Source organism: Fusarium poae, chromosome 1, assembly GCF_019609905.1.
Source record: "Fusarium poae strain DAOMC 252244 chromosome 1, whole genome shotgun sequence".
NCBI classification, from domain to species: Eukaryota; Fungi; Ascomycota; class Sordariomycetes; order Hypocreales; family Nectriaceae; genus Fusarium; species Fusarium poae.
Window position 1 is genome coordinate 5,375,339 of NC_058399.1, and position 24,796 is coordinate 5,400,134.

Here is a 24,796-nt window from a genome sequence, read left to right on the forward strand (position 1 = left end):
TTCGGGGACACAGCAACTGTGGTAGTAGCGGAGGACCCATATCGGCCATTACTAAGATACAACATGCTGCCATCATATCTGACTTAGTACCTTTTAACTTGCTTCGTCTTTGGTATCGTGACTTGAGAGTCTTTTAAACCCAAAGGACTTACCATCGAGAGCCTAAAAGACGAAATACTTTGAGCAGGTTTAGGCCGGCTCTTATGCCATTACTTTTGTCTATACTTGCTGAGTTGAAGCTATGTACATATATCAAGGTACTCGCCTCAATCTACATCAGAATTCCTTGCTACAGCCGGCTTCAGCCGTCTTATCTTCCGTAGTATAGTGGTCAGTATGCAAGCTTGTCACGCTTGAGACCCGGGTTCAATTCCCGGCGGGAGAGATCCAGCCATCTGCAATATGCAGATCTTCTTTTTGCATTTTTTTGCCTTTTCTTTATGACCGATCGCGTAGTTGTTTGTGTGTTGTTTGTCTTTGGGTTTCTGGAGGGTTATAGGAGTAGTCAGTCATGTAACAAATAGAACATACATCATTAGAGCAAGTTGGTAGAGAATCGATACACTATTCATTGTTTGCAAATTCTCCGACAATTCCTTCTTGGTTAGTATCCAAGAATAAAAACTAATAACACAAAGATCCTATCCGCTAATAACCAAAACAGTAACATATGCATGCATGCAAAGCACATTCTTAGCTGTGCCATCTGTGTCCAGGGTGCTTCCAGTCGAGGTTAGCAATCTCCTCAGGAGACAGGCCGGCCAACTCTTGCTCGACGTTCTTCTTGTCGCGTCGTCGGTTATCCCACTTCATCCACAAGTATCCAGAGATACTGACAATGAAGATGATACATCCAGCAGCGCAGTTAAGGCCGTTACCGATAGGGTAGTTGTCCTTATCCTTTTCGAGGTAGGACCAAGTAGCGATCAGGCCACCAATGTTACCAAACATGACCTGCGATACAGTTTTAGCAAAGTTTAGAGACAGGTTGTTGAGGATATACTTACGTTGAGACCAATTGCACTGCTTCGAGCGGTATCACTGACAACGTTGGCACTGATATGAGCGTTTGTCATGGTACCTAGAACCATACAAGTGCTGGCAATCAGGAAACAAGCACCGTATCGAACATTGGCAGTCTCGGATCCCAAAAACATAGCGTAGCCGATGATGACGGTGGGAGCAGACATGATGATAAAGATCTGTCGCCTGTCAACCCACCAACTAATGGCAGGGAAGACGAGAGCGAATACGGCACCGACGGCGTAAGGAGGAACACTGTGAAGCTGCTTCTGGACAATGCTGTAGTCGGGGTAGATGGTGCCGACAATGGTGGGGAGGAAGAAGGCGAGACCCTGGACGGTGATGTTGTTGAAAAGGAAGATGAAGGCAATCTGGATAGTGATGGGGTTGGAGACACCGCGCCAGAGCTTGATTCGGTCAATACCGTCGACGACTTCGGTCTGGGCGAGACGCTCAGACTTTACACGGGCGATGCAAAGTTCCTTCTCCTCCTGTGAGAGCCAGCGGGCGGTCTCAGGTCGGTCGGTGAGGGTGACAAAGGAAATGAGACTAAGACCGATGGTGATGACACCCTCGATAGCAAAGATCATTCGCCACTCGTGAAGACCACCAAAGTGGTTGAGCTTGAGAATAGCGCTGGCCAAGAGACCACCAAAGGCACCAGCCAGAGGAGCCATGACCATGTAGAGCGACAGGCGGAAAGTCAGCTCAGAGCGCTTGTACCATCGAGACAAGTAGTAGGCGATACCGGGAAGCATGCCAGCCTCAAAGATACCGAGAAGGAAGCGAACACCGCAGAGAGCAGCCTGGGTTTTGCAAAAGGCCGTGGCAACACTGACGATACCGAAAGCGAGAGAAGTGGCCGGGAGGAACCAGCCGGGACCCATCCATTTACAAGTGACGGTGGCTGGAATTTCGCAGAGAATGTATGAGATGTAAAAGACGGAGAGGATCTTGTTGTAATCGTAGCCCTGGAGGCCGAGATCGGCTCCCATACCAGCAATGCGAGCGTTACCTGGATAGAATGGGTTAGAAGGTTTGAGCTGAGATGAACGAGGATGAAAGAGACGTACCGATGTTGGCACGATCGATGAAGCAAAATAGGTACAAGACGGCGACGGTGGGAACAGTGTACAAGTCGAGTTTCCATCGTAGTCGACGCTCAGCAGCTGGATCAAACTGAACTAGAGCGTTGCCGTAGCTGTGGTATATCAGTATGAGTTTAGACTGAGATGAGATGAGATGAGATGAAACTCACGCATCAGTGGCAGTGTGACCATGACCAGCAGCATCATGAACAGTGTTGCCACCAGAGATGTCCTTCATCTCAGACCTCTCATCAAACCCCTTCTCCTGGTCTCTATCAGAAGAGGTAGCCATGGTTGACTGTTGAGAGCGTGTATGTACAGCAGACCAAGATTAGAAAAAAAAAAAAGACAGGACTTAAGCTTATTATAAGAAAATAGAATTAAAAAAACAAAGCTAGTCTGTGTTCTGAATTGAACTGCAGATCAGAATGGAAGGGGTCAAGCTTGATTGATATAGCAAAAGCCAAGGGAATTGATAGCACCTCGGGCTACCGTGTCGGGATAAGTGCTATATAGAAAAGGGTAGCGAACCCCTCTTGTTGGAAGTGAATTGGAGGGTGTGTCTATTTTTTCCAAAATCTGGTGTGTATTTCCCCTCACGGGGGATCCTAGAAAAAAGAGAGGAGAGAAGGCGAGAAAGAAAGAGAGAGAGAGAAAATGTGAGTGCTTTGGCCCTAGTTACAGTCGAGGAGGAGTCTAGCCAAGGGTCTTGTGTTGCATTTGGCATGGCTTCCCCCGCAATATTGGATATTTTTTCATTTTCTTTTACCTTTTCAGCCGTTGATGGAACCCTCTCTTTTGCATAAAGAGAAAAAGAAGGTGTGTGTATTGGTTATCTCGGCTAATTCCTTGCCTGTCTGTCTCTGTCTCTTGTCTAACAGTCATCTATTATCAATCCTTGATGGAATTTAGTCTAGTCAATGAGTCTGAGTGACTGACTATAAGTCAAGTCAAGTTAAGCTACGTGATTGACAGATAGTAGCGTAAAAGATGCGGGGAATTAATCCAACTCAACTAAAAGTTAAACACTCATTGTTGGAGAATGGCTCATCATTACTGTACAGAGTAACTGTGTATGCACAAAGATTCGCACTTGTCATAAATCACCACGTGGAGAAAAAACGGTCGAATGCAGCCAATCTCTTGTCAGTCTGGTATCATATTCGGCAAGACGGTTAAAGAGTGACTCCAATTAAAAACAATATGTACATACAATATGTACATGCATGAATACCAAACAATTGACGATTCTCACCCCAGATCCAACAACAGGCCTTCCCCAGATCTTGATCTATCCATCACCCGTTTCCCCAGATTCTTACGAGTCCACAAATCAATCATGAATTACCTAGCAAATCGTAAGATTAATTATCTTACTAGTTCTCGACTCTCTTCTTTTCCCCGGATTTCTGGGGTAATTTTCATCGTCTGAATGGTCCGTCTTTCCACTGAATGCGGAGTTGGAGGGTCACTTTGGTCCGTGCCAAGTAACACTCGGCAATTGGAGTCGGCAAGTCTCCAACAATACATGTACATGTACATGTATACCTATACTCCATATATCCGTAAACACATAGTCAATAGATAAAACGGTAAATGTCAAATTACATCTACCGGATTAAACCAAAAACTCTATTTCATCATTCATCATTTATACCTTCGGCTGCTCTCTTTCGGCTCTTACCATCGGTTCTTGTTATGCTTATATCAAATCCATCATACAATAGTCTTTTACATAGTATTCATGCATAATATGCTTATTCACAAAACACCACACTAACCTCAACTCAACCCTTCATGTCAATCTAGCATAACCATACATACATACATACCTACACCTAGCTAGCTAGCTCACCAAACTCCCGGGATAACTGCCCACTTCTTCCCAACCTTGTCCTCTCCAAACCTCTCCACGTACCATCTCTTTCCCCTCACTGCCCGAGGGAACATTGAAAACAGCTCGTTCACGAGAAACGCCCTCGCAGGCCCGCATCCCCAACCCGCTGCCATCCAGAACCCAGCCCACTCTACCCACTCGCACAGGTAGTGTGGAAACAGCACGTACCGGAACAGGCCCGCCTGCGGAATCTGGTAATGCTTCTCCGCTCCCTTGCTATACTGGTTTCCATTGCCGTTCTGCTCCAGCTTGATGCGCTCCTGCCGCTGCATCTCCCGGCGCCGGATATCACGGAGCTCTTCATCGTGAAAAAAGTTTCCAGACAGGCCAAGATAGAATATTAGAATGCCTGCCGAGAACTGCAGAATGGATGACTGCGATGACCACTCTGCTTCAGTGACAGGTCCGTAAGCTGCAAGCCATGACCCCAAGCATGTCGCGTTAAACATCTGAAAACTGAAAGCTAATGACCACACCGCAATGTGCAAGGGCGACATGGACGGCTGGAGAAAGGGGAACATGACCGCGCGGTAAGAGTAGTGAATCACCTAAATTCCCGAGCGTGTTAGTCTCCTTTTCTCCTCATGAGGGCGCTACCTCGGTAGCAAACATTCCCCCTCAACGGCAAGATGAACGGGTAGTCTAGACAAAACATAAACTTACAAACAAACCCGCAAGGACCTTGTTCTGCCATGGCAGATCGTCGATTCCATGTTGTTCAGGAAGAACTTTCATCAGGTACATCAGTGTCAAGGCACCCGGGGCCTCCATAGTCAACCAGCCTATGCGGCCTGGCAGGTTAAGACGACTGGAGACTGAAGTTTTGCCCATGCCATACCACTTGGTAAGCCATTGCATTGAACCAATCTATTCGTGCATGTCAGACGTAATGTTTTGCATGATTTCAGGGGCCCTTTTCTTACCACCGGATAAGCGATCTGCCAAACAGTAAGGATGGTATTGTAGTTTTCCCGTGTGGGTGGTAGCCACCCTTCAATAATAGCCATGATGACAACACGCTACCTAATAAGGGGGTATGCGTCTCAACAACACAACTGCGGAGATCCAAGGGTCGAATTGAACGTTGCGCCGAGTGAAGCAGCAGTTGAATTTCTTGTAGGAACAAAATTGATGAATGGCTTGAATTGGTTTATCCTTCCTTCCATGATGTCAATCAAGTTCGAGCGGTAACTGTGCAACCATTATTCTGACATTCTCCACCGCCTGCTATTTTAGGTGACATATTAATAAATATCAGTATTACAGGAACTATGAGCTGTAGTAATAAAACTTTACATATCAAGGTCGAAATATCATCATCAGGCGTCTTAGAAACCACATGTATGGTACAGAGACCTCCAGTGTCGTGAAACAGAGTTGAATCTTGACTATCAGAATAGCTCCCTCATTCTATTCGAACTCTTATTACAGATCAACAACTCCATCAATACTCGACTACAAGTGAAGCATAAAATATGCCATCTCAGAGAAACGCCGTGCTTCAATTACCCATTAAATATCCTCCACTATCATAGTTCATTTCTCATATCCTGCTCCTCACATCACAATGCAGTCCCTCTCCTTCTGCACACCACCATTCACCCCAACCCCCGGACCCGGCGGTCGTCTGCCTGCAGACTGAACAAAAGGTCTCTGCATCGGCATCGGCGGGTTCGTACTCGTAGCCGTTGTCTGTCTTGATATCGTGGGGCTGCTGCCAGCATGAGAAGGGTGTCCCACTGGTGGTTGGTACGTTCTATCGTGTGCCGATTGCTCGTAAGACGGCGGGGCATCGTCTGCTGCTTCATCTGCCGGTCGCGACACTGCCGGCCGAGGTGGCTGATTCGGGATAAGTGATCGCACCCTTTGCGTGGGTATTCTGGGCTGTGCGTTGATCGTATTTGTCGTAGGTGCGCTGACAGAACTGTTGCGCCCAGGGACGAGACCACTGGCTCCTCGAGTGACACCTCCGCCTCGCGGGGCTCCTCTTCCAACTTGACCTCCTCCACGACCTCCTCTACCTCCACGATTTCCACGTGTTGCATTCGGCGGTTGAAGAGCTTGCTGCTCAATAAACTGTTCAGAAAGCATGCTCTCTCTCCGTCTTCGCGCCTCCTCTGCTCTATGCCTTTCCTCTTCCTCCTCTTGTAATTGTAACGCAAGGGCCAAGTCCCGATCTTCTTGCTCGGCGCTTGCGCTCATCGGGGCTTCGCCAGCCTCCGGCGCTTTTCCCCGTCTATTCTGCACTGTCGTCCACTCCCCACCGTCATTGCTGGAGTAGTTTCCTGCGCTTGTCGAGGGACCAGCACCGCCTGAGCCTACAACCCGGAAGTCGCCAGAAAGATATTCGGTGTTCCCGCCATTGATATCCGATAGTGTCTCCCACACAATCTCATCATGGGATTTGAAACCCGCGTCTGTCACTAACGTAATGAGCTGCATGGATTGCGGGTGGCAGTACAACGTGCTGAAGTGGTCATTTCGGAAGAGAATGGCAAAAGTACCAGGTCTAATGGCCTTGCCAATAACTTCGATGCCCCAGGGCGTAAGTTGAGTGGCCGAACTTTCCAGAAACTCCTTGATGATTATGATGTCTTGGTATAGCTGCTGCTCAGACTCGCTAAGTCCGCCTTCAGGATCTGACAACTTTTGTTCAAGCTCTTCCTCTCGGAAAAGGAGGTTTTGGGCATCCTCATATGATGCAGCTTGTCGTTCCAGCGCATCATGCGCATGTTCATTCTTTGGTGGCAGCCATCCATGGATCAGTGGAATGGAAAACGTAGCATACAAGCCCATTTCAGCCGTATTCTCAAAAGTTCCCGGGATCAGATCTCCTCGTTCGGCAGGATGCAGATGCGTCAATGACGTACGCTTGTAAGCTTCTCTGATACTTTCTGATGGGATGAAGCGTGGGTTGACATTCATGCCAGTATGCAAGCTTTGTAAAAACGCATACAAGTCACCGACGTCTGGCAGAGCATCCTCGGAGCTAGTTCGGCGTGGTGACATGAGCTCATCAAAAACAGCGTCCAGAAGCAAATTCAAGCTTACTTGCTCCCTTGATCGAAGGGTCTGTACAAGGGCAGTGTCTTCGATATCGGCAGGCGTTGTCAACGTAAGTGCGTTGACCAGAGCAACAAGGGGACAGGGTCCGTTTGCATTCTGGATCAAGATTGGGGATATGCGTGGGTTCTTTGACGAGCTTGAGTCATGCCAGTGTATGTTTTTGATTTGATACGTCTCAGTCTTTCCATCAATTGGGTCTCTAGAGGGTCTCCAAGATGATGCATCTGTTGGCAGCGTTGGTTGTCTAGGTGGCAATGGGGGCTTTTCAGTTGAGGTCTCTTTGATGGGGCTTGTTGAAGGTTCTGATTCTATCAGATTCCAATCATCGGGCGATCCTGACCTCGCCTCTCCCATGGCTTTGGCTTTGCCTTTTTCAGCACTACCTGCATCATCCCATATACTTGTATCCCCGGTGATCTCTTCAGAGAGCTTCATAGGTGGCACGGGTGGTTTCTCGTTTTTCCCTAATGGGTCGTCATCCCAAGCGGAAGATCCTCTGTCTGATAGTAGCGAGACCATACCTGGTGATCCGGCAGGTAATGGTTCTGGCGTGGGTGTCCATCTATCTCTGGGGATGTTATCGTCCAAAAGGTTTGGAATTGGTTGCGCAGGTGCTTGTGGTTGTTGTGAAGCACTTTGCGCATCAATTGCCGGCTGCCATGGGTTTGTGTTGGGCTCATCGAGACCCAATTTCGCGAAAGTATCGGTCGGCGGCTCTTCCTGTCTTTGGGGGACCTTTTTTCGTAGAAAAGGATTTGTTCCTGTTCTGCCCGGTTTTAGTGCATCTGGCGTTTCTTGGGGGATTCGCTGGTCGCTCGGCTGTCCTATGGCTTCCCCCCAAGCCTGTTGTTCGTCCTGATTATCAAAGGCGCCGCCGGGTCTTAGGATTGTAGGGACGGTTTGAGGGTTTGTTGTGTCTGTTGCTGCGGGCTGCCCATTGCGACGGGGACCAACATCCTCCCATCCATTATCATTCCCTCCTTCGGCCCAAGGATTATTCGACATCTTTTCGTATACAGTTTCAATTGATGCAATTTCGAGGTGGAAAGTTCAAGTGTCAAAGGAACATGTCAATACCATGTGAATGAACCGAACTGGGGCCCTTGTCGTTGCGACCTGATGCTGATGCACTGTCGCAAGCAATTGCGGGGGAGCGGTTCGCAGTTGTTGTAGAAGCGTTACACACTGTATGCATAAAATCGAAAGATATCTGTACTAGAGCCAGAGCAATGTTGTCATAGAAATGGACTTGTTCACATGAACAAACCAATGTTGCGGCTCTCCTTCTCTTAACCAGCTCGTTCAACCTTGCTTGTCGCAGCAATAGCTCGTGTGGGGAGATGTGTCGTCACTGGATCCTCTGATGGCGGGTGCAGCGTGAAAGGAAACAATTTGTTTAGAGTAGAAGCTGTTGTGAAGCGATAATCAAATGGTTAAAGATGAGTAGTTTTCTCTTTATTTTCAGAAGTAAATAAGGGGAAAAGGTTGGCATGCGCGGAGCTGAATTGTATCTTTGGCTGGTGCTGATTGATGCTGGTGGTGTCTTGGCTTATCGGATGCCTCCACCCGAGCTGTAGCCTGTAGTCTTCACTGTACACATACGTCTGCCCCGCCACTTGATGACCACCCACGGGCCGTAACGGGAGCGATGACGTGGGCCTCCTTGTTCTTGTTCTTGTTGCTTTACCAAAGGACTTCCATTGCAATGTACAAGGAAATACCATGTATTTTCAGTGGATGGATGCCTAACTCACCGCTTGTGAGGCAGGATTAGCAGGTTTATGATGGCAGCTGAAGGCTCTTTCGGCTGCTATTATCCCTTGGTCTAGACTGACCATAAAGGTAGAGAACGGTTGGACAGTTGAAGGAAAATGAGACATTCTGAAACATGAACGACTTACACAAACACCGAGTCACCAGCATTGAAGGGGAGGTAGTCAAACCAAAGTACAGATATACAGCAAAGAATAAGCAGGCAGACACGATAGTAATAGATCTACTTTTGACCCTCCACTTCAGAAACGACCTAATCATTAGCCCCATCCACCGTTCAATAGTCTCAAACTGCCAAAACGCTCAGGCCAAGGGTCCAAATTCCTCATGACTACTACCTGACAATCGATTGGAGTACAACAAGTCTATCTCAAATCACAAACTTTCCATAGGAAATACACCCTTAAGCATTACACGCTGAATGATACATAATCGATTATGGGCGTCGTTCTTTCCCCTTCCCTTGCGCGTTAGTTAGGTCCGGTTTCCTTCGTCGCCATGCAGTCCCAGAAATGCCACAACGCCGACTCCTATTCAAGAAAGGTACATATATGTCTCCACTTCCATTCGCTCCTATCATCAACTTTGTCTACACACTCACTCCCTTAAAACTTGACTCCAAGGTTGCGCAATCGTTCACAAGACGGCTTCGAGTACGACTGTGCGAGCGCCATCTTGTCGGGATCCTGGTAGAACCATCCCGAAGCGGCATCCTCCAACCTCCGTTGGTAAATCAACTCATTCTCGCATTCATTCTTGAGATGCCTCAGCAGCTGATGTTCGGCCGTGCGATCGAGTTTGTTGAGTTTGGTTGGTGAATACTTTGCCACGTCGTCGGGGTTCACGTAGTAGGGAGTGTTCAAATTCGGCATCGTACGCTCCTGGGTGTAAGGATGTAGAGGATTGTCGTAAACCATGCGGGGATTCGATGCCGCTGATGTACCAGATTCGCCCGAGAAGAATGAGGTGATGATGGGCAGGATAAAGAATAGGATAATGGGCAACAGACCCAGGAGGGTTTGGAAAGCGTTGCCTTCCTCCTGTCGAGCACCTCCAGCAGCTTCTCGAGGTCGCGTTCTTGGCCTTCCTCCACCAAACTGATGCACCCTGATTCCGGGACCTCCGCCGAAGTTAAAGACAAATTGAGGACCTGTATCAAAAGCTGTTATATTAGTACGAGTCTCACAACTTGGACAATCGGTCCTGCTTACCTCCGAATGGACCACCACCGCCAAAGCCACCGTTTCCTCCTCCAAAGAAACGAGCAAACATCTCCTCTGGAGTCAGATCATCCTGGAACATTGGGCCACCTCTCATGCCACCACCGGCTCGCTGGTTGAAGAAAGGGTTGTTTGCCTGAGCGCTGGCAAATCGACTATCAGGATCTCCGCCAAACTTATCAAACTTTTCCCTCTTTTCCTTGTCGCCCAAGATTCCAAAAGCCCTGCTGACCATCTTGAAAGCCTCATCGGCATGGGGATGTCCATTCTTGTCGGGGTGGGTCAGAAGCGATTGCTTCCTGTAAGCCTTCTTGATCTCGGATTCGGTACATGTTGTCTTGACGCTCTCGAGGTTCAAGACATCATAAAAGGCAGTGGGCTCGCATTTTCGGATACGGATAACTGCTGCTTCCTGGTCCGGTGTAAAGGTTCGTCCCTGGTTACCCTGCTTGTGATCGCGAGATCGAGCCGAACCACCCGTATCAGCTCCGGAAGCTGCTGCGCTGGGCATCGAATTTTATTATTGTTCTGAGGTCGCTAGGTGTAGGTAATAGTCGTAAAGTACGAAGGATCAATCGTACGTCAAGCGTTGAGGTTGAAAGCGGGTTTTTGTTCGTTAAAGATTAGCGAAGAGCGAAGGTGTCTTCTTTCCAGGAGATAGTAGCCCGTAGGCAAGGGCGTCGTGGAAGAGGCGTACGCCGTTTGTTGCGGCTTCGTATTATCTTTATTCGAATCGCATGAGTTTGTAAGAACAAACAATTTTCTGTTAAAACGGTGATGTAAAAGGGATGCCAGAAATTTGCTGTTTTTAAACCGGACAATCCCTAATTGCTCTTTTGGGGACGCCCGCTCACCATTCCCATCCATCGCAAGGTCTCGACTCCACGTGATACCCCACCATAAATGGCGTTTCCAATCAGCTTACCCTGTATCACTTACACGAATACCATAGGGGAGTTGTCTTTTACCACAAGTAGCTAATTTTACTGTCATCGTCTTTGTATGATCCAACAATGAGTTTCTTTTTTCGGTTACGATAACAATCAAGATTGCCCAACTGAAGCACGTTAACAAGTAAGTGATAAATTGTGTTCAAGGAACTATGTACGTCAAACAAGTATATACTGTAACAATAGTGGAAACTCTCCCCATTCCTGGACCAACAGTGCTTGAAGGCAAATTGCTTAGGCACCGATGAACTTCTTGATCTCAGGAAGAACCTTCTTGTAAGAGGTACCAGTCTCAGGCTCCATGCTGTACATGTAGTCGCCCCACCAAGGTCCAGCAGCCCAGTACAACCAACCAGTCCAGACATCAGAGTTGTCGTGCAAGTACTGGAGCTCACCCTTAAGAGCCTCAATGCACTTAGTGTTAGGTCCAGCAGCAGTCTCGCCAATAATACCCCTCTTCTTGTTATCCTTGAGCCACTTAGTAGCCTCCTTGACACGCTCAACACCAATGGTAGTGCTGACGCAGTCCTCGTGAGTACCAGAGCTGTCAGAGTCGAGGTACTGGTGCATCTGGTAGATGATCTTGTTCTGGGGATCCTTGAGGTTCTTAAGAGCCTCGCCGTTGCCGCTGGAGACCCAGCTGTGGGCACCAGTGTAAGAGTTACCCTCGACAAAGATGTACTGAGAGGTGGCGCCGGCCTTGCGGATGGCGTTGATAGCGGCCTGGTTAAGGCTGGCAACGAGAGAGTTCTCCATGTCGTGGTACTCGTTGTTGGTGTCGAAGATGACGTTCTTGTTGTTGGCGAAACGCTTGGCAACCTTTGACCACCAAACACCAAAGTCGGCGGAGCTCTGGATGATTTGGTTGTTGAAGCGGCCATAGTTGTGAGGGTCAATCACAGCAAAGTTACCCCTGTAATTGTTAGACAAGTTTTGGTATAGTGTAAGTGACGGTAACTTACTTGCTGGTGATGTGGTTGACAACACTCTCAAGACCCTTGAAGTAGGTCTCGTCAATAGCACCAGTGATACCACTGGGAGTCATGCGCTCCATACGGAAACCAACACGGAAGGTGTTCATACCAGTGCTGGCAAGGGTCTAACTCAGTCAGTATGAATCACAGTGACGAGGAAGGGTTCTCACATCGATGGACTTGGTGGTCGGCCATGTGTAGTCCTTGCCGAGCGTTCCAGGAAGGTTGCCCTCACCAAACTCGCCACCAGCTTCATTGGAACCGGTGAAGAGAAACTTGCCCGCAGCGCGCTTCTCGGTAGGAGGGGCAGCCAGAGCAAGTGTAGCGCCGGCGCTGGCGAGAAGAAGATCGGTGAAACGCATGTTTGCTATAGGGAGAGAGAGACTGTGAAGTTTCTTTTAATGTTTTGAAGGGTTGTCAGAGGATCAGTCAACGAGCCACACAAAGCGAGAAACAGCTCAGGATCCATGGCGACCTTATATACACCTCCATCTTCTGTCCAACTTTTGCAACTCGGCATGGCATAGTTGCAGGGCTTTCATTAAGATGAGATATGACATGGGTCAATCAATCCACTCATTCGCGATGATTCTTCCGTGTGCCCACATGGCCTAGACTCGGGTGATCTGTTCCAAGTTTCGATCGGACTCTGGAGAAGAATAGGAACATGTCCTTCCATGACCCATTTTGGGTGGACAAGTATTCCCTGTTTGCTCGTCTGAAACAGAAGCTAATGCCCCCTGATATTTAAACAAGACGCCGGATTACCGACGGGAAGCAGCCGCGAGCACAGCTGCAGTCGTTGGCAGCTGAATAGTAGAAACATATTTCACTTTGTGATTGTCGACTCGAGGTTGTACGATAATAGTGACAGTCTTGGCTGTTACGGGTCACTTGGCTTGGCATCAATAAGACTTGTTCTGTCTTGAATCCAGCTCCAAATCAGACACCAAAGTTGACACAATTAATTGCACTATGTCTTGGAAACACCGTCTGTGATTGAACAAGCCTTCATCTCGTTGGTGGGAATCATTTTCCGTTTATACAAACTTCGAGATTCAGGTTGACGAGCCACAAGATGCCGAGAGCCGTCTATTCAGGAGTACTCCGATGAAGACTGGGGTAAAAGCGACTACCGGCAGGAGGGGGGACATAATTATTTGATCAGCACAGTAGGAAGTAGAACATATATCTGTTTGCTTATTTTCTGCACGAGAACAACGAAGCCTATGCATTTAGAGTCACGTGCATCTCTCCGGACTAATCATCCGGAAAAACACCCCCGGTTTAAGCCGTCGCATGGTGAAGCTTGGTGATGCCGACCTGAAATTTCGAGAACGAAATGTGCAAGCGATAATGCACGCGACACGGGTTCTTCTAAAGCGTTCCGTGTGGAAGGGTATATTGAATTTGCGTCTCAAGGGTTTGTCAATTGCTAACATTCGTCGACAGGGCCGCATTTGGTGCCGTAAGCCTTCCGACCGATATCGATTGACCTGCCCACCGTTTCTAACATGCGATAGCCTCCCCATTGTCTGGCCCAAGTCCACAAGCGACAAGGTGCCTCCTGTACGAACACAAGCCCGATCAGCTACAATCCTTCCCAACTTTGTCGGTCTCAAGTTCGAGGTGCACAATGGAAAGGATTATCACGAGGTGACCATTACTGAGGATATGGTTGGACACAAGCTTGGCGAGTTCGCACCGTACGCTAGACATTTCAAAACGAAGTAGCAAGACATACTGATGTGTTTTTACAGTACACGAAAGCCCAACATTTGGGACAAGAGGTAGTCTAGATGCATAAGATGAGAACTGGAATCTGGGTATACCCATGTACAAAAAGAAAACTACATGTAACATCACTAGAGCAATGATTTCAACGAAGGGATCGATACGCATTGAAAAAGGCGATCTATTGTAACCAGTTCTGATTCTGCTGGTGGTGATGTTGATATCATTCATGGACCCAAGTCCTTCCGTGAACGCCATACCGTAACGCCTTGCAATCAAGTATCCATGCATTTTAAAATCCTAGCGATAGAATTCGCTTCGCTTGACATTAACGCCGTACTCTCCAACAGCCATGCCGAGATCTTCCATAGTCAGGACGGTTCTGTTCTGGCTGCCGCCTTGGCCACCACCGCCGTAGCCGGGTCGCTGAATGCCGAGGGGCGCGCCTTTGGTCTGGTCCTTACTTCCAGGCTGACCCGTTTGTTGTCCAGGAATGGGGAATCCAGCAGCGGCACCAAGAGAGCCCATGGGATTATTGGTGTTGGATGATGCGCGGATCCGGCTATACTGGTAAGCGTCTGCGGCAATGTCTGCAATGAACTTCTGTGTCGCGAGGGCGAGTAGTCGTGCGAGACGGGGATCAGTCTGTGGAGGTGGTGGAAGACCAGCTTTGGTCATGTAGTAGTTGGTGACTGCATCAGGAATCTACGTGGTGTTAGTTTGTTAAAATTGAACAGGATGAAAAGCGTACAATAGGTGCATAGTCGTCCATCTTGTTCAAGAACTCTCGGAGGGAGACATCCTTGCGGGTCGGCAATCGCGACTCAGGGACTGTTTGTGCTGGAGGCGCTTCCTCAGAAGGAACCTCTGGCGCAGGAGGGGTCTGCTCTGCTGTCTTTTCTGGCGCATCACTAGCCATATTGACGGTTTTGATGAATGCGATAATGTGGTTTTGATGTTGAAGTTGAAGGCTGGGTATAGCTAACGCGTTAATGGGATATTGTCACGTGATTTGATTAGATGTCATGGATGCTCATGAGTTGCAAAGCGCCAAGACCTTTAATGCGACTAATTAACAGAGGCTAAAAACAACAAGCACTATGAGTTTCTCATGTGAATTCCTTCTCTCAATTATTCATAAACTGCTCTATTGTGTCACTCGAAAGGCGTTTGCCTTGTCGAGTTATATCAACTGATAGCAGTTTTCAACAAATACAACTCTCTATTTTGACTTGTTACAACATTGAAATCAACGATCATTTTCATCAAATCTCCAAGCCAAACGGCGACGCCTTTGTGATTACCGCCTTGTTGACCTCCCAAACCAACGCCGTGCATGCATCTCCTGAAGCCGGAGTTGTCGTGACCAAAACTGCGGTCTTGTCTTGCCTTTTAAGCTACTTCATCGTTACTGTGTCAGCGAACATGGGACACGTTTCGAGAGTTTTGTTTGCCCTATTTGTACAGGTATCTCGGTGTTGTCGCTTAGACGGGGAGCTTGAACTTCTTGCCCTTCATGACCTTGGTGTAGTAGATGTAGAAGAAGTCGCTGTACAGGACGGTCTGAACGATACCGGCGATAATGGCAATGGTGTCGACCTTGTGGTGTGTCTCAGAAAAGTATCGGTAGATCCAGTTGGGAATGTAGAGAGCGCGGTAGCTGCCGAGGGCGAAGAGGTAGTGGGTGGTGATGGTCTCGGCCTCACCAGTTCGCTGAAGCATAAAGAGCTGGGGAAGAATGGCCACAGACTCGAGCCAGATGGAAAAGGCCCACAGAATCTCGGAAAAGGTATAGTGGTAGGGGAAGACGACAGCAAGGACAGCGGCTCCAGCAAGGAGGTACTGGACGCGGAAGGTGTCGACATTGGGATCGTTGGTAGGCTTGTAGGCGTTGGTCATGAGGTAGATGATGTAACCTTGCGAGCCAAGGAAGAGGATTTTGAAGATGAAGTTGTAGATGCTGTCGGTCGAGAAAAGATCTAACAAATGGTTAGGGTGCGTAGACAATGTTTTTATCGTGGAACATACCGAGATAGCGAGTGATGTAGACAAGCATGTAGAGGGTCTGAGACTTGAAGGAGATACCTGAGCAGCTCTGGTGATTGTTAGAATTGCTGATCAGTCAAATTGACAAGGGGGGTCTAACGTTAAGCTGCACCATCTTGTGAAGCAAAATGAAGATGGAGCCGAGATGCGAAAAATCCGCTGGAAAAAAACATGTTAGATAATTTCTGATGGACTTGTCGAGTCGAAGTATCGAAACGTACCAGCGACTCGGAAGACGTTCAAAGGCATTGTTGCGGTGGTGTTGTTGCTGTCGCAAAGCTAAGATAAGAAAATGGAGGTTGTTGCTGATAGTAGCTGCTAGGAGCGCAGCGAAGCGAAGGGAAAGCGAGCGACAGCCTGTCAAAGGTGGTTTGGGTCGGGGGTAGAAACGCAATTGAGATCGTCCGGATGGGAGGTTGATGTTGATGGCTCGAGGTTTGGCAAGGGAGCTTGAACGAGGATCATGAATCTTGAAACTCAGCTTCGGCCGGAAAAAGGACACGACGCGATTGCAAGCTTATTGGGTCGTCCAGCTACGTAATACCTCAAGCAGGCATGGCATGTGCCTTAGTATTGCTGTGATCTTTTGCACCGCCACGTGTGGCTTTGATTACCCCTGCATTCAATCCAGGAACAAGAACCCGGGAATAACAACATCACAAAGCTTCTTTATTTTAGCTTGGATATAACCTCTAATAACGAAGAGTCTATTCTACAATGTCGAAAAATTAATCTTTCGCTTCACTTATTATACTTTAAAACAAGGTTCCCGGTGCCACGAGGGACAGAGTTTGGGTGAAACACCGTTATAGAAAACTTATTCATCACCACTCACAACACTAAACACTACACATCGTTTCTCTATGTACGTTCATGTTTATTTACTCATATATACTTGCAGTCTATGTCAAAGAACATTATGTACAATTATTTGGTCCCTTCATCATCTTGCTCAAAACCAGGCTGCCATCACCGTAAAAAGATGCACCATTCCATATTCCTTTAAACTCCACCTCTGCCTAAGATGTCTTCTCTTGGAGAAGACTCTACTGTAGACATGTTTTCGTTTCCAGGAAGTCGTTTTCTTCTTTATTTCCTCCTCTTTTTCTGCGTAGAACCATGCTGAATAAACAAAAATACCAAGAATACAGCAGAAATATACATCTAGTTCTCTCATAGGAAAACCCATTAATTCCGAAGCACGAGAAAAATTCCTAAATAGGAATTCGTATGCAAAGATTCGAGAACTTAAAAACAAATGCCACGGCCTTACCGACCCTGAACCATGCTGCACGAGCTGGTGAAGTCCAGATCTAGCTCGAATATTCTCGATTGACTCTCAGGGGGTGAAAGACCATCTCAAGCCTGAGGGCTTTGCATCTTCCCCTGCAAGTTGGTCAAAGATATTTGAGGTGCAACCCGTTTTGGATCAAACAAACGGTGCGGCGAAAACAGAGTCGTATCAGACCGTATGAATATCACTTCTGTTCCAATATCCATAGGAGGCTCCCTGAAAGCCAACAAATAGAATCGGAAAAAGTGAGAGGGCATGATAAGGGGAGAGTCCCCGGGTGACCAACTCTTCCAAATGTGTTTGGAGAGTAAAACATGACTGACATTCGTGAGTCCCTGAAAATCAGGGACTTGTAATTGTCGATAACATGATATGATGATATGCCCATCTCCTCAAGTTGTATCAAACCTGGGATCGGCGACTGGTCTATCAAGATGGAGAGTATCCATTATGATGCCAGATTAACGCCCTTAGGTGCAATACATAAAAAAGATGAAAATGCTTTTCGTTTTTTTTTTTTTTTTTTTGAGACTGAACCTGAAGATTCACATCCAAAGATGCAAACGAAACCTACATTTACATCCTTAGATGCGAAAACAACTCGTAGATTTACACCCTTAGGTGCAAAAGAAATTTGTAGGTTGACATAGTCAAATGCCAACCAAAGGCCCTTCAATTGAGACCATGGGACAGTCCGTTGCGTCTCGTCCATAGTATGATGCCGTATGCGATCTCCGCGACGTATGACCCCAGAGTATGTTGTCAATCAACACAAAAATGAGCGCATGCAAGAATGAATTTGTGCATGAATAATAGATCAGATTTTCAGTGTCTGTAGAATGCGCGTATTTTTTTTGTCTTTTTTGGATCTGTGGATGTTGATGAATGGATGTGCCTTTAAGGAAGCGAGTGAAGTATGAATTGAAGGAACCTTGGCGAGAAAGGTTTCGAACAAAAAAGAGCGTCTCATGGACAGCAGATCCATAATGATATTGTGTGTTGTGTGAGAATGTGATAATAGATACTGAAAGTCCCAAACAACACGGTGAGATGTCAGCTCACGCCTCTGGCGAACCGCATGTTGTAGATTGTCTGTTTCTGCGGGTGATCAGGCGCGAAGCTAACATCTCCATGCCAGGGCTCTTTGACTCCATGACAATGTATGTTAAATTCTGCCTGTGTAAAGAGGAGAGAGTGTACGAAAGAAAGAATGAGTTTGCGTAAGAGGGATATGTTGGTAAAGATGTTGGTGTATGTTGGTAGTCCCTGTATGTACTAGAGTCGTATGTACTGGAGTTGTATTTGATGAAAAGAAGAAAGAAAGGAGCTTTATAAGGAGAAGATTACCCTTTAAATACAAAGAATCCTCGAGCTGCCCTAGCCCTGCGTTCACGGGAGCAAGTCATGAGTGTTGAGGAAGGCAAAGCATGCAACAAGCTTGTCCGAGCACGAAACACCGAAATCTGAAGTAACAATTCAAATCAGTCCAATTACAACACATAGAAAACTGTAAATAGCAAATTTAAAAAAACAAACAGAAAACTGCTATCTGTCGGCAAGGGGATATCCGCTTTATTGAGTATCGATGACCCCTTTAAACGAATGTGTATCAGCACGGCATCATGACCGAAAGTCAGTCACAAGTAAAGCCAAAGGGCAAGTCTATTTTTGGCGCAGAAACCAGGATAAATATTACGGGAAAGCATGGCAAACAGAGGGAGTTGATTACAAGGTTTAACGTAAATATTCTGGAGGCCATACACAATGCATCTATATTCACAAAGAAATGCTGCTGATATTATCACATGAAGTTATTAATTTGAGTGAGGAAACACACTGTTGAATTAAAGTTCATGTCTCATTCATCTTGAGTAACGTCTAGGCGGTATCGGAGGGGGTTTGACCAAGTGATGAACAAAGGTTCCCAATAGTATTCTGCCCCCAGTCGTCATGACAAAAGTCTCTAGTACTTGAAGATGTCTCTAGACTAGTACTGGGCACAATAGAATACGATTGTGCACCAGATACAACGTTTTGAATACAATATCATACGTACCTTGGTACATGACATCCAAGAACTGTTGATTTAACTTTGAAGAACAATTTTACACAAGCCATGGCCTGCTCTGCCCCATAACGCATAGCAAACTTTTGCTGGCATCGCATATGTGTTATCGCTCACCTGGATCTCACCTGGATCTCACCTGATTTGGTGTAATTCATTACGTTCATCTCATGATCTAAATTCAAGCCACCATTTCACCCGACCGAGATTCTCTTCAGCAGATCCACTCAACTTCGACAGACTTTAGATTCGTGGGGACAGCAAGTATTTGGGTTATGCACTGCCACTGGCCGGCAGCCGATGATTTCTCGATCCGTCATATGAAATTCATCTCATCCCTCAAGACACCAAAACTTAAAAGGTACTTGCACGCAATCACAACTGCCAACATCGCAAGTTCGAAACATCGACCCCACGTTTTTTCCACCCCGAAACCAAGATAAAAATACACATACACATTGAACAAACCCAAAAAAAGAGGGCCCGATTACAGAGCTATCCGGGGCACCGAATGGGCGGAGAATGCTTGAGGTGCGCTCTGCGCTGTGCTGCCAGTCCGTACTGCCGCCTCTTCGAGGGGTTCCCAATACTGGCAGCGGTGGAAGATCCATGTACCTCGCCAGGTCGGGTGTCTTCAGCGAATCTCTGCCCGTCAGGCCACCGGACTGCTTCTGCGTTGTTAAGGATAGAGATGCTTTCACAGTTGATAAAGCTTTAGCGGAGTAGACGGTTGTCTGGCACCTGACAGACGGCCGGGTGGTTTTGGAAGCACCAAGATCTTGGCTAATGGGGTTTCCGCCATTTGTAAAATAAGGGAGTGGTGTCTTTCGCAGAAGATGAAGACTCGCCCAGGATTTATCATCGAGTGTCATCCCGATATTCAGGGGTATAGAGTCCTGTCCTCTATAGCATGTCGAGACTGAGCCATCACATGGGTACATCAACGAGTATATAATATATTCTCACAGTTTATACATATGTTAGCCTGAATGAAAACGATTAGCGCTATGGATCAAAGGGGTAGAGGGACCACGACTGACTGACTGTGTAATATGTTGGTATTGGCACGATTTTGGTAGATTGATGATTACAGAAGGAAGAAACAGCTGCTATACATACGGCTTAAAAGCTTGTTCTATACATCCCTCATTATAGAGTTGAGTTATTGCCTTGATACAGCGTATATTCTTGGTGGGAAAGTAAATTATTGAGAGAACCTTGATTTAACATATTGAGTTTTTAATTTATATGGATATTCTATTGAAAGTTGGTTATTAAGAGGCTTGGACTAGTATTTACTAGTAAAGTACAGAGAATCAAATTAGCCTGAATCAAAACTCATGACTTTAATCCGGACACCCTGAGTTAAGTATGTGTCCTTCACCAAGTGACAGCTCAATCACTAAATGCGATAGTGACCCCTGAGTTTACAACAACCAACTGTCAAAATCGGGCACTCACGATCCTCATTCTATCAGAGATATCGGACGCCCAATGCATATAGATGAAATCATTACTTCAGTCTATGCTACTTGGAAGATACTATGTGGCCATTGATGTTTATACTCAAGATCAAAGGTCAACTTTTCAATTACCCGCTAAAAGTCTGATTACATAGAATGATGATAATAATAATATAATATACTTTTCATTCGACTGTTCCATTTGGAACGGAACAAACTGAGATATTGATGTTTCGTTCCGGTAGTACTCCTACTTACTTGATGTTGTGTTAGTATACGAACTGGCCAAGCGAGAGACGGAGGGGCGCAAAGATTTCAACGACTCTCATACATACCTTTCGTGAAAGTGCAAAAATGAGACTCAAAATAACCTCTCTTCTTTGACACTGCTTTGCCACTGTTCAATAAACTTACGTTGTTCACACCTCAGCTTTCATTCCTCCTCCCTCGCTCATTGTGCCTGTTGACAAAGAGTAGACTAAATCTTCACAAAGCAGATTTTTGAACAACAGGAGTGTTCTTCCAATCTTTTTGGCCCGTTTGTGCAAGACCGCTCTATATGCAGAAGAGCCATTATACTCTGAACAATAGCTCCCTCGTTTGTTGGTCTGCGTTTGTAGGCCCCCTCTCACACTTACAGGAAACAACTAATAAATAATTATTCCAATCGCTCAGGGAATCAGTTTCTCTTCTTCACCACATACAACATTGATTTGCAATCATTTCGATCAAAAGCAGTTCTTCATTTGTGATTCAACACTGTATATCTACCTACCGCAATGAGAGTTACCACAACTATTCTCGAAACACCACCTCCCAACATGTTATCCTACTCATCCAACCCCCCTGCATCTCCTCCTCCTGGGAAGCCCGCCTCTTGGACATGGACATGCCGCCACTGCAGATCGACCTGGAAGCTCGCCGTCACCCGACGCTGCCTCCGCTGCATAAAGACCAAGACCCTCGGCGGCAGCAAAATGATCGGTCGTTCTCGCACAAGCCCGGAAAGACGCCAGCATAGCATTAAGAAGCATCGCGGCACCCGACCAGCTGAGAACCACGACTACGACTACTGGACCGTCCATAACGACTGGAGACGTTTTCGATCCGCATACAATACCGATCCTGAAGAATGGAGACACCAGAACAAGCGCGAACTCGCTACTCTGAGAGGCGAGAAGCGTCGAGTGATGAAAGCACAGATTGAGACCAGGCGACGTACCGATATGACGCAACAGCGCCTGGCGCGAATGCTGAGCAACACACACAATTGTGAGATTGACTGCGACTATCCAAGCCAGTGCCACTCGGAGAGATTCGAGGCCATGATGAACAGACCTGATGAAGTGGTCACTGGAACCATGTCCATGGGGATCCCAGTGTACGGTGAAGACGGCAGGAATATCGGCAAACTTCCTCTATGCGGCCTTATCCCAGAATTTGATCAACAAATGACGGAACCAGAGGAACTTGATAACGAAGATGAGATTCTTGCAGCCTATGAAGATGACGAAAAAGACGATTGGTTTGCGACATCACAATTTTCTCCTGACAGCAGCGATGAGGAGGATGAGGACCAGGAGAAACAAGAAGAGAATGACGAGGAACAGGAAGAGCATGACGAGGAGCACAAAGAGGGGCAAGGCGAGGAACACGATGAACACGAAAAAGGTGAGGACGACGAAGAGGACGAAGAGGAAGGGTTTTCGGGCCTGCAACTTGTATACCCATGAACCGCTAAAGAGGAAATAATGAATTGGGAGCATATAATGAACAATGATGTCTTTGAAGCGACTGCATCATGAGGGGAGATAATAGCTTCATTTCAGTTACCTGCGTATACAGAAATAATATGAAAACACATCTCGGCGACTCAACCAGGAACTCGTATTTTCCGTGTCTACCTAATCCAGTCCCATCAGCACAGCGGTCCCGTGTCGCATCCCGTACCAGGCACCAAAGGTGAAAACACAATTGTTGTACACCGCTCGCGCAGCAAAAATAGCACATGGCGTTTCGTCATAATGAGAACCCTCTCGTTGTTGCACCGGCTTTCTCGAGCCGACGCGAGAGCTCGTCGTGTGCCTCTTTCCAAAGCGCAGGCGCCTTCAGCTAAAACTTAAAGCTGTGGTCGTGCGGACGTCCGTTCATTCTCGCGGCGCGGCGCCACCGTCGAATTCGAATTTCTGCATTACCGTCCCATAAACTAGTATACCACAAGACCCAAGGAAGCAAAAAAGCAAAACTAAACCCCGAAACGAGACCTGTTCTTTAACCTTCAAGCGCCTTGGCCTTCTTCTTCTGCTCAACCTTGAGCAGCAGAGCGCGGTTGATGTGTGGCAACACACCACCGTAGGCGATTGTGGCACGAATCAGAGTGTCGAGCTCCTCGTCGCCACGAATGGCAAGCTGAAGGTGGCGGGGTGTAATACGCTTGACCTTGAGATCCTTGGCAGCGTTCTGTCATGAAAGTCAGCATGAACACTAGGCGCCAGTAGTGACTGAGCGGGGATGAACTTACGCCTGCCAACTCCAGGACTTCAGCAGTCAGGTATTCGAGAACAGCAGTAACGTAGACGGCAGCCTTGGCTCCCACACGCATCTTTTGCTGGGTGTTCTGCTTGAGGAAACGCTTGACACGACCGCAAGGGAACTGGAAATAACAATGTCAGTAAGATTCTGGACAGGTCAGCAGTCTCCGATGAGTTCTGCTTTCCGAGCCGTCTTCGCTTGCGCATTCCGTCTTGTCCCGCATTGACCCATCGTGAATCCAAGTTACGTCGGTAGTCGTCCAAGAATATCGGTGAACTGATGCAAAGTTGTCGCCCCGGTCAAAATGCGCGGGTGGGTTGAAAGAAATGATGCGCTGTCGTTTTGGAAAAAGGTTTTCTTGTCGTGCGGAGATGGTCGACGCGTCGGAAGTATATCGTGGAACTTGAAATACGTGGGATGCGGGACACAGGATTGCGCGCAAATCGGTGGACAAAGCGAGCTCAACCTCCCCTGCTAGCTCTCGAGTCGAAACTCACCTGAAGACCAGCACGAGCAGAGTGACTCTGCTGCTTCTTGTTGGCGCCCTCAGTACCGCTCGTCTTGCCGCCGGAGCTCTTTCCGCCAGAAGATTTTCCCTTTCCACCAGGCATTGTCGATGTAGTCGCGTTAAAAAAGTCGTAAGATAAAAGTATCAAAAATCTTGGGATGGGTGAACAAGGACTCGAACGCGGTAACCAAACGTCGAATAATCGATTGATGTTGTTGATGATAAAAAACGCGGGATCGAGGAATCGAGTGGCAGAAATTTAGTGGGTGTGATGGTTTCGGTGGTGCGGTGCTGATGTACTGCAGCTAGGTTGTTCCTTCAGGCAGACAAACAGCAGGCTGGGCTCTGGCAAGAACGACCTGATCTGTAGTTTTGGCGGTACGTACATGGTAGCTCTGGCTTTTTGCCCGCAGCTGGGAGCTGCAAGATCCGAAGTAAATCCGGGTGAGAAGCTGGGCTACCAAAGGATGTGGGAGAGAAGAGACTTGGGATATCACAACCACTGCAACATGGTTTTGAGTGCCTCCAAGTCTTTGTAAAAGACAAATAAGATAGAACAGAGGACGTACGTTCCAGGAAGACTTCTTCCAAGTTTCCAAAGGTGGTGGTGAAAGAGCTGTGTTGATACTCACTCAAGCTCATCTCATCTCTGTTCGCTGTCATGCCAGCAACGGCTTGCCGCATATTGATGGCTCTGCCTTACCTATGGGTCATTGATTGCCTTTTTGATCATATAGCATATATCAGCATTTCTGCCGGTACAGAGGCGTCAACTTTGCGGTTTGCAGCAAGGTTGAGCATCTTGATATATGATTGAGGGCATCGTTGTTGGCATTGAACAGTTGAAACCAAGGCTCGGCCTGGAGATGATCATGTCCCGCTGTGGCTAAATGTGGCGGCCATGGCTGTTGTTAGCCGAGCATTTGCCTGCATTTTCTTGGCCAATCACGTTGCATGCTGCGGCTAACCTGTACCTTAACTGCTAATACCATACACAGACTGGCCTCAGGATATCAGAAAATTTAGTCGCTGGAAGCATAAGAGATTAGATTATTATTAGTTTTCTGGTCGAGGACGTCTATAAACATATTACATCAGAAATACAAACAGAATTGCTGTCAAAAACTGGTAGTATTAAGCTGAAGTGTACTACAAGGTGGTTA

At 47.2% G+C, this 24,796-nt stretch overlaps 11 protein-coding genes and 1 non-coding gene across 12 annotated transcripts; 3 read left to right on the forward strand and 9 right to left on the reverse strand.

Moving 5' to 3' along the window:
* The first annotated feature begins 313 nt into the window (after nt 1–313).
* FPOAC1_001739 lies at nt 314–385 on the forward strand. Its single transcript has one exon. It is a non-coding gene; the product is annotated as a tRNA-Asp (tRNA).
* A 308-nt stretch (nt 386–693) lies between these two features.
* Nucleotides 694–2,403, reverse strand: FPOAC1_001740 (uncharacterized protein; the record flags this gene model as incomplete). Its single annotated transcript, XM_044846330.1, has 4 exons — nt 694–954; nt 1,008–2,038; nt 2,097–2,224; nt 2,282–2,403. The coding sequence occupies 4 exons, from the start codon at nt 2,401–2,403 to the stop codon at nt 694–696; spliced, it is 1,542 nt and encodes a 513-aa protein (XP_044712246.1).
* A 1,559-nt stretch (nt 2,404–3,962) lies between these two features.
* FPOAC1_001741 (uncharacterized protein) lies at nt 3,963–5,015 on the reverse strand (the record flags this gene model as incomplete). Its single annotated transcript, XM_044846331.1, has 3 exons — nt 3,963–4,556; nt 4,672–4,875; nt 4,932–5,015. The coding sequence occupies 3 exons, from the start codon at nt 5,013–5,015 to the stop codon at nt 3,963–3,965; spliced, it is 882 nt and encodes a 293-aa protein (XP_044712247.1).
* A 550-nt stretch (nt 5,016–5,565) lies between these two features.
* FPOAC1_001742 (uncharacterized protein) lies at nt 5,566–8,079 on the reverse strand (the record flags this gene model as incomplete). Its single annotated transcript, XM_044846332.1, has 1 exon — nt 5,566–8,079. One exon carries the CDS (start codon nt 8,077–8,079, stop codon nt 5,566–5,568), a length of 2,514 nt encoding a protein of 837 aa, XP_044712248.1.
* A 1,373-nt stretch (nt 8,080–9,452) lies between these two features.
* Nucleotides 9,453–10,578, reverse strand: FPOAC1_001743 (uncharacterized protein; the record flags this gene model as incomplete). Its single annotated transcript, XM_044846333.1, has 2 exons — nt 9,453–10,009; nt 10,059–10,578. 2 exons carry the CDS (start codon nt 10,576–10,578, stop codon nt 9,453–9,455), a joined length of 1,077 nt encoding a protein of 358 aa, XP_044712249.1.
* Nucleotides 10,579–11,251: 673 nt separating this feature from the next.
* On the reverse strand, nt 11,252–12,353 carry FPOAC1_001744 (uncharacterized protein; the record flags this gene model as incomplete). The annotated part of the gene is made up of 3 exons (XM_044846334.1): nt 11,252–11,930; nt 11,980–12,116; nt 12,162–12,353. 3 exons carry the CDS (start codon nt 12,351–12,353, stop codon nt 11,252–11,254), a joined length of 1,008 nt encoding a protein of 335 aa, XP_044712250.1.
* A 937-nt stretch (nt 12,354–13,290) lies between these two features.
* RSM19 (mitochondrial ribosomal small subunit component) lies at nt 13,291–13,785 on the forward strand (the record flags this gene model as incomplete). The annotated part of the gene is made up of 4 exons (XM_044846335.1): nt 13,291–13,390; nt 13,444–13,459; nt 13,515–13,697; nt 13,752–13,785. The coding sequence occupies 4 exons, from the start codon at nt 13,291–13,293 to the stop codon at nt 13,783–13,785; spliced, it is 333 nt and encodes a 110-aa protein (XP_044712251.1).
* A 240-nt stretch (nt 13,786–14,025) lies between these two features.
* Nucleotides 14,026–14,644, reverse strand: FPOAC1_001746 (uncharacterized protein; the record flags this gene model as incomplete). Its single annotated transcript, XM_044846336.1, has 2 exons — nt 14,026–14,430; nt 14,477–14,644. The coding sequence occupies 2 exons, from the start codon at nt 14,642–14,644 to the stop codon at nt 14,026–14,028; spliced, it is 573 nt and encodes a 190-aa protein (XP_044712252.1).
* Nucleotides 14,645–15,210: 566 nt separating this feature from the next.
* On the reverse strand, nt 15,211–16,020 carry FPOAC1_001747 (uncharacterized protein; the record flags this gene model as incomplete). Its single annotated transcript, XM_044846337.1, has 4 exons — nt 15,211–15,704; nt 15,754–15,820; nt 15,872–15,930; nt 15,993–16,020. The coding sequence occupies 4 exons, from the start codon at nt 16,018–16,020 to the stop codon at nt 15,211–15,213; spliced, it is 648 nt and encodes a 215-aa protein (XP_044712253.1).
* Nucleotides 16,021–19,617: 3,597 nt separating this feature from the next.
* On the reverse strand, nt 19,618–20,002 carry FPOAC1_001748 (uncharacterized protein; the record flags this gene model as incomplete). The annotated part of the gene is made up of 2 exons (XM_044846338.1): nt 19,618–19,625; nt 19,693–20,002. The coding sequence occupies 2 exons, from the start codon at nt 20,000–20,002 to the stop codon at nt 19,618–19,620; spliced, it is 318 nt and encodes a 105-aa protein (XP_044712254.1).
* A 1,370-nt stretch (nt 20,003–21,372) lies between these two features.
* FPOAC1_001749 (uncharacterized protein) lies at nt 21,373–22,326 on the forward strand (the record flags this gene model as incomplete). Its single annotated transcript, XM_044846339.1, has 1 exon — nt 21,373–22,326. The coding sequence occupies one exon, from the start codon at nt 21,373–21,375 to the stop codon at nt 22,324–22,326; it is 954 nt and encodes a 317-aa protein (XP_044712255.1).
* Nucleotides 22,327–22,864: 538 nt separating this feature from the next.
* HTZ1 (histone H2A.Z) lies at nt 22,865–23,736 on the reverse strand (the record flags this gene model as incomplete). Its single annotated transcript, XM_044846340.1, has 3 exons — nt 22,865–23,053; nt 23,115–23,246; nt 23,623–23,736. The coding sequence occupies 3 exons, from the start codon at nt 23,734–23,736 to the stop codon at nt 22,865–22,867; spliced, it is 435 nt and encodes a 144-aa protein (XP_044712256.1).
* Nucleotides 23,737–24,796: the final 1,060 nt, after the last annotated feature.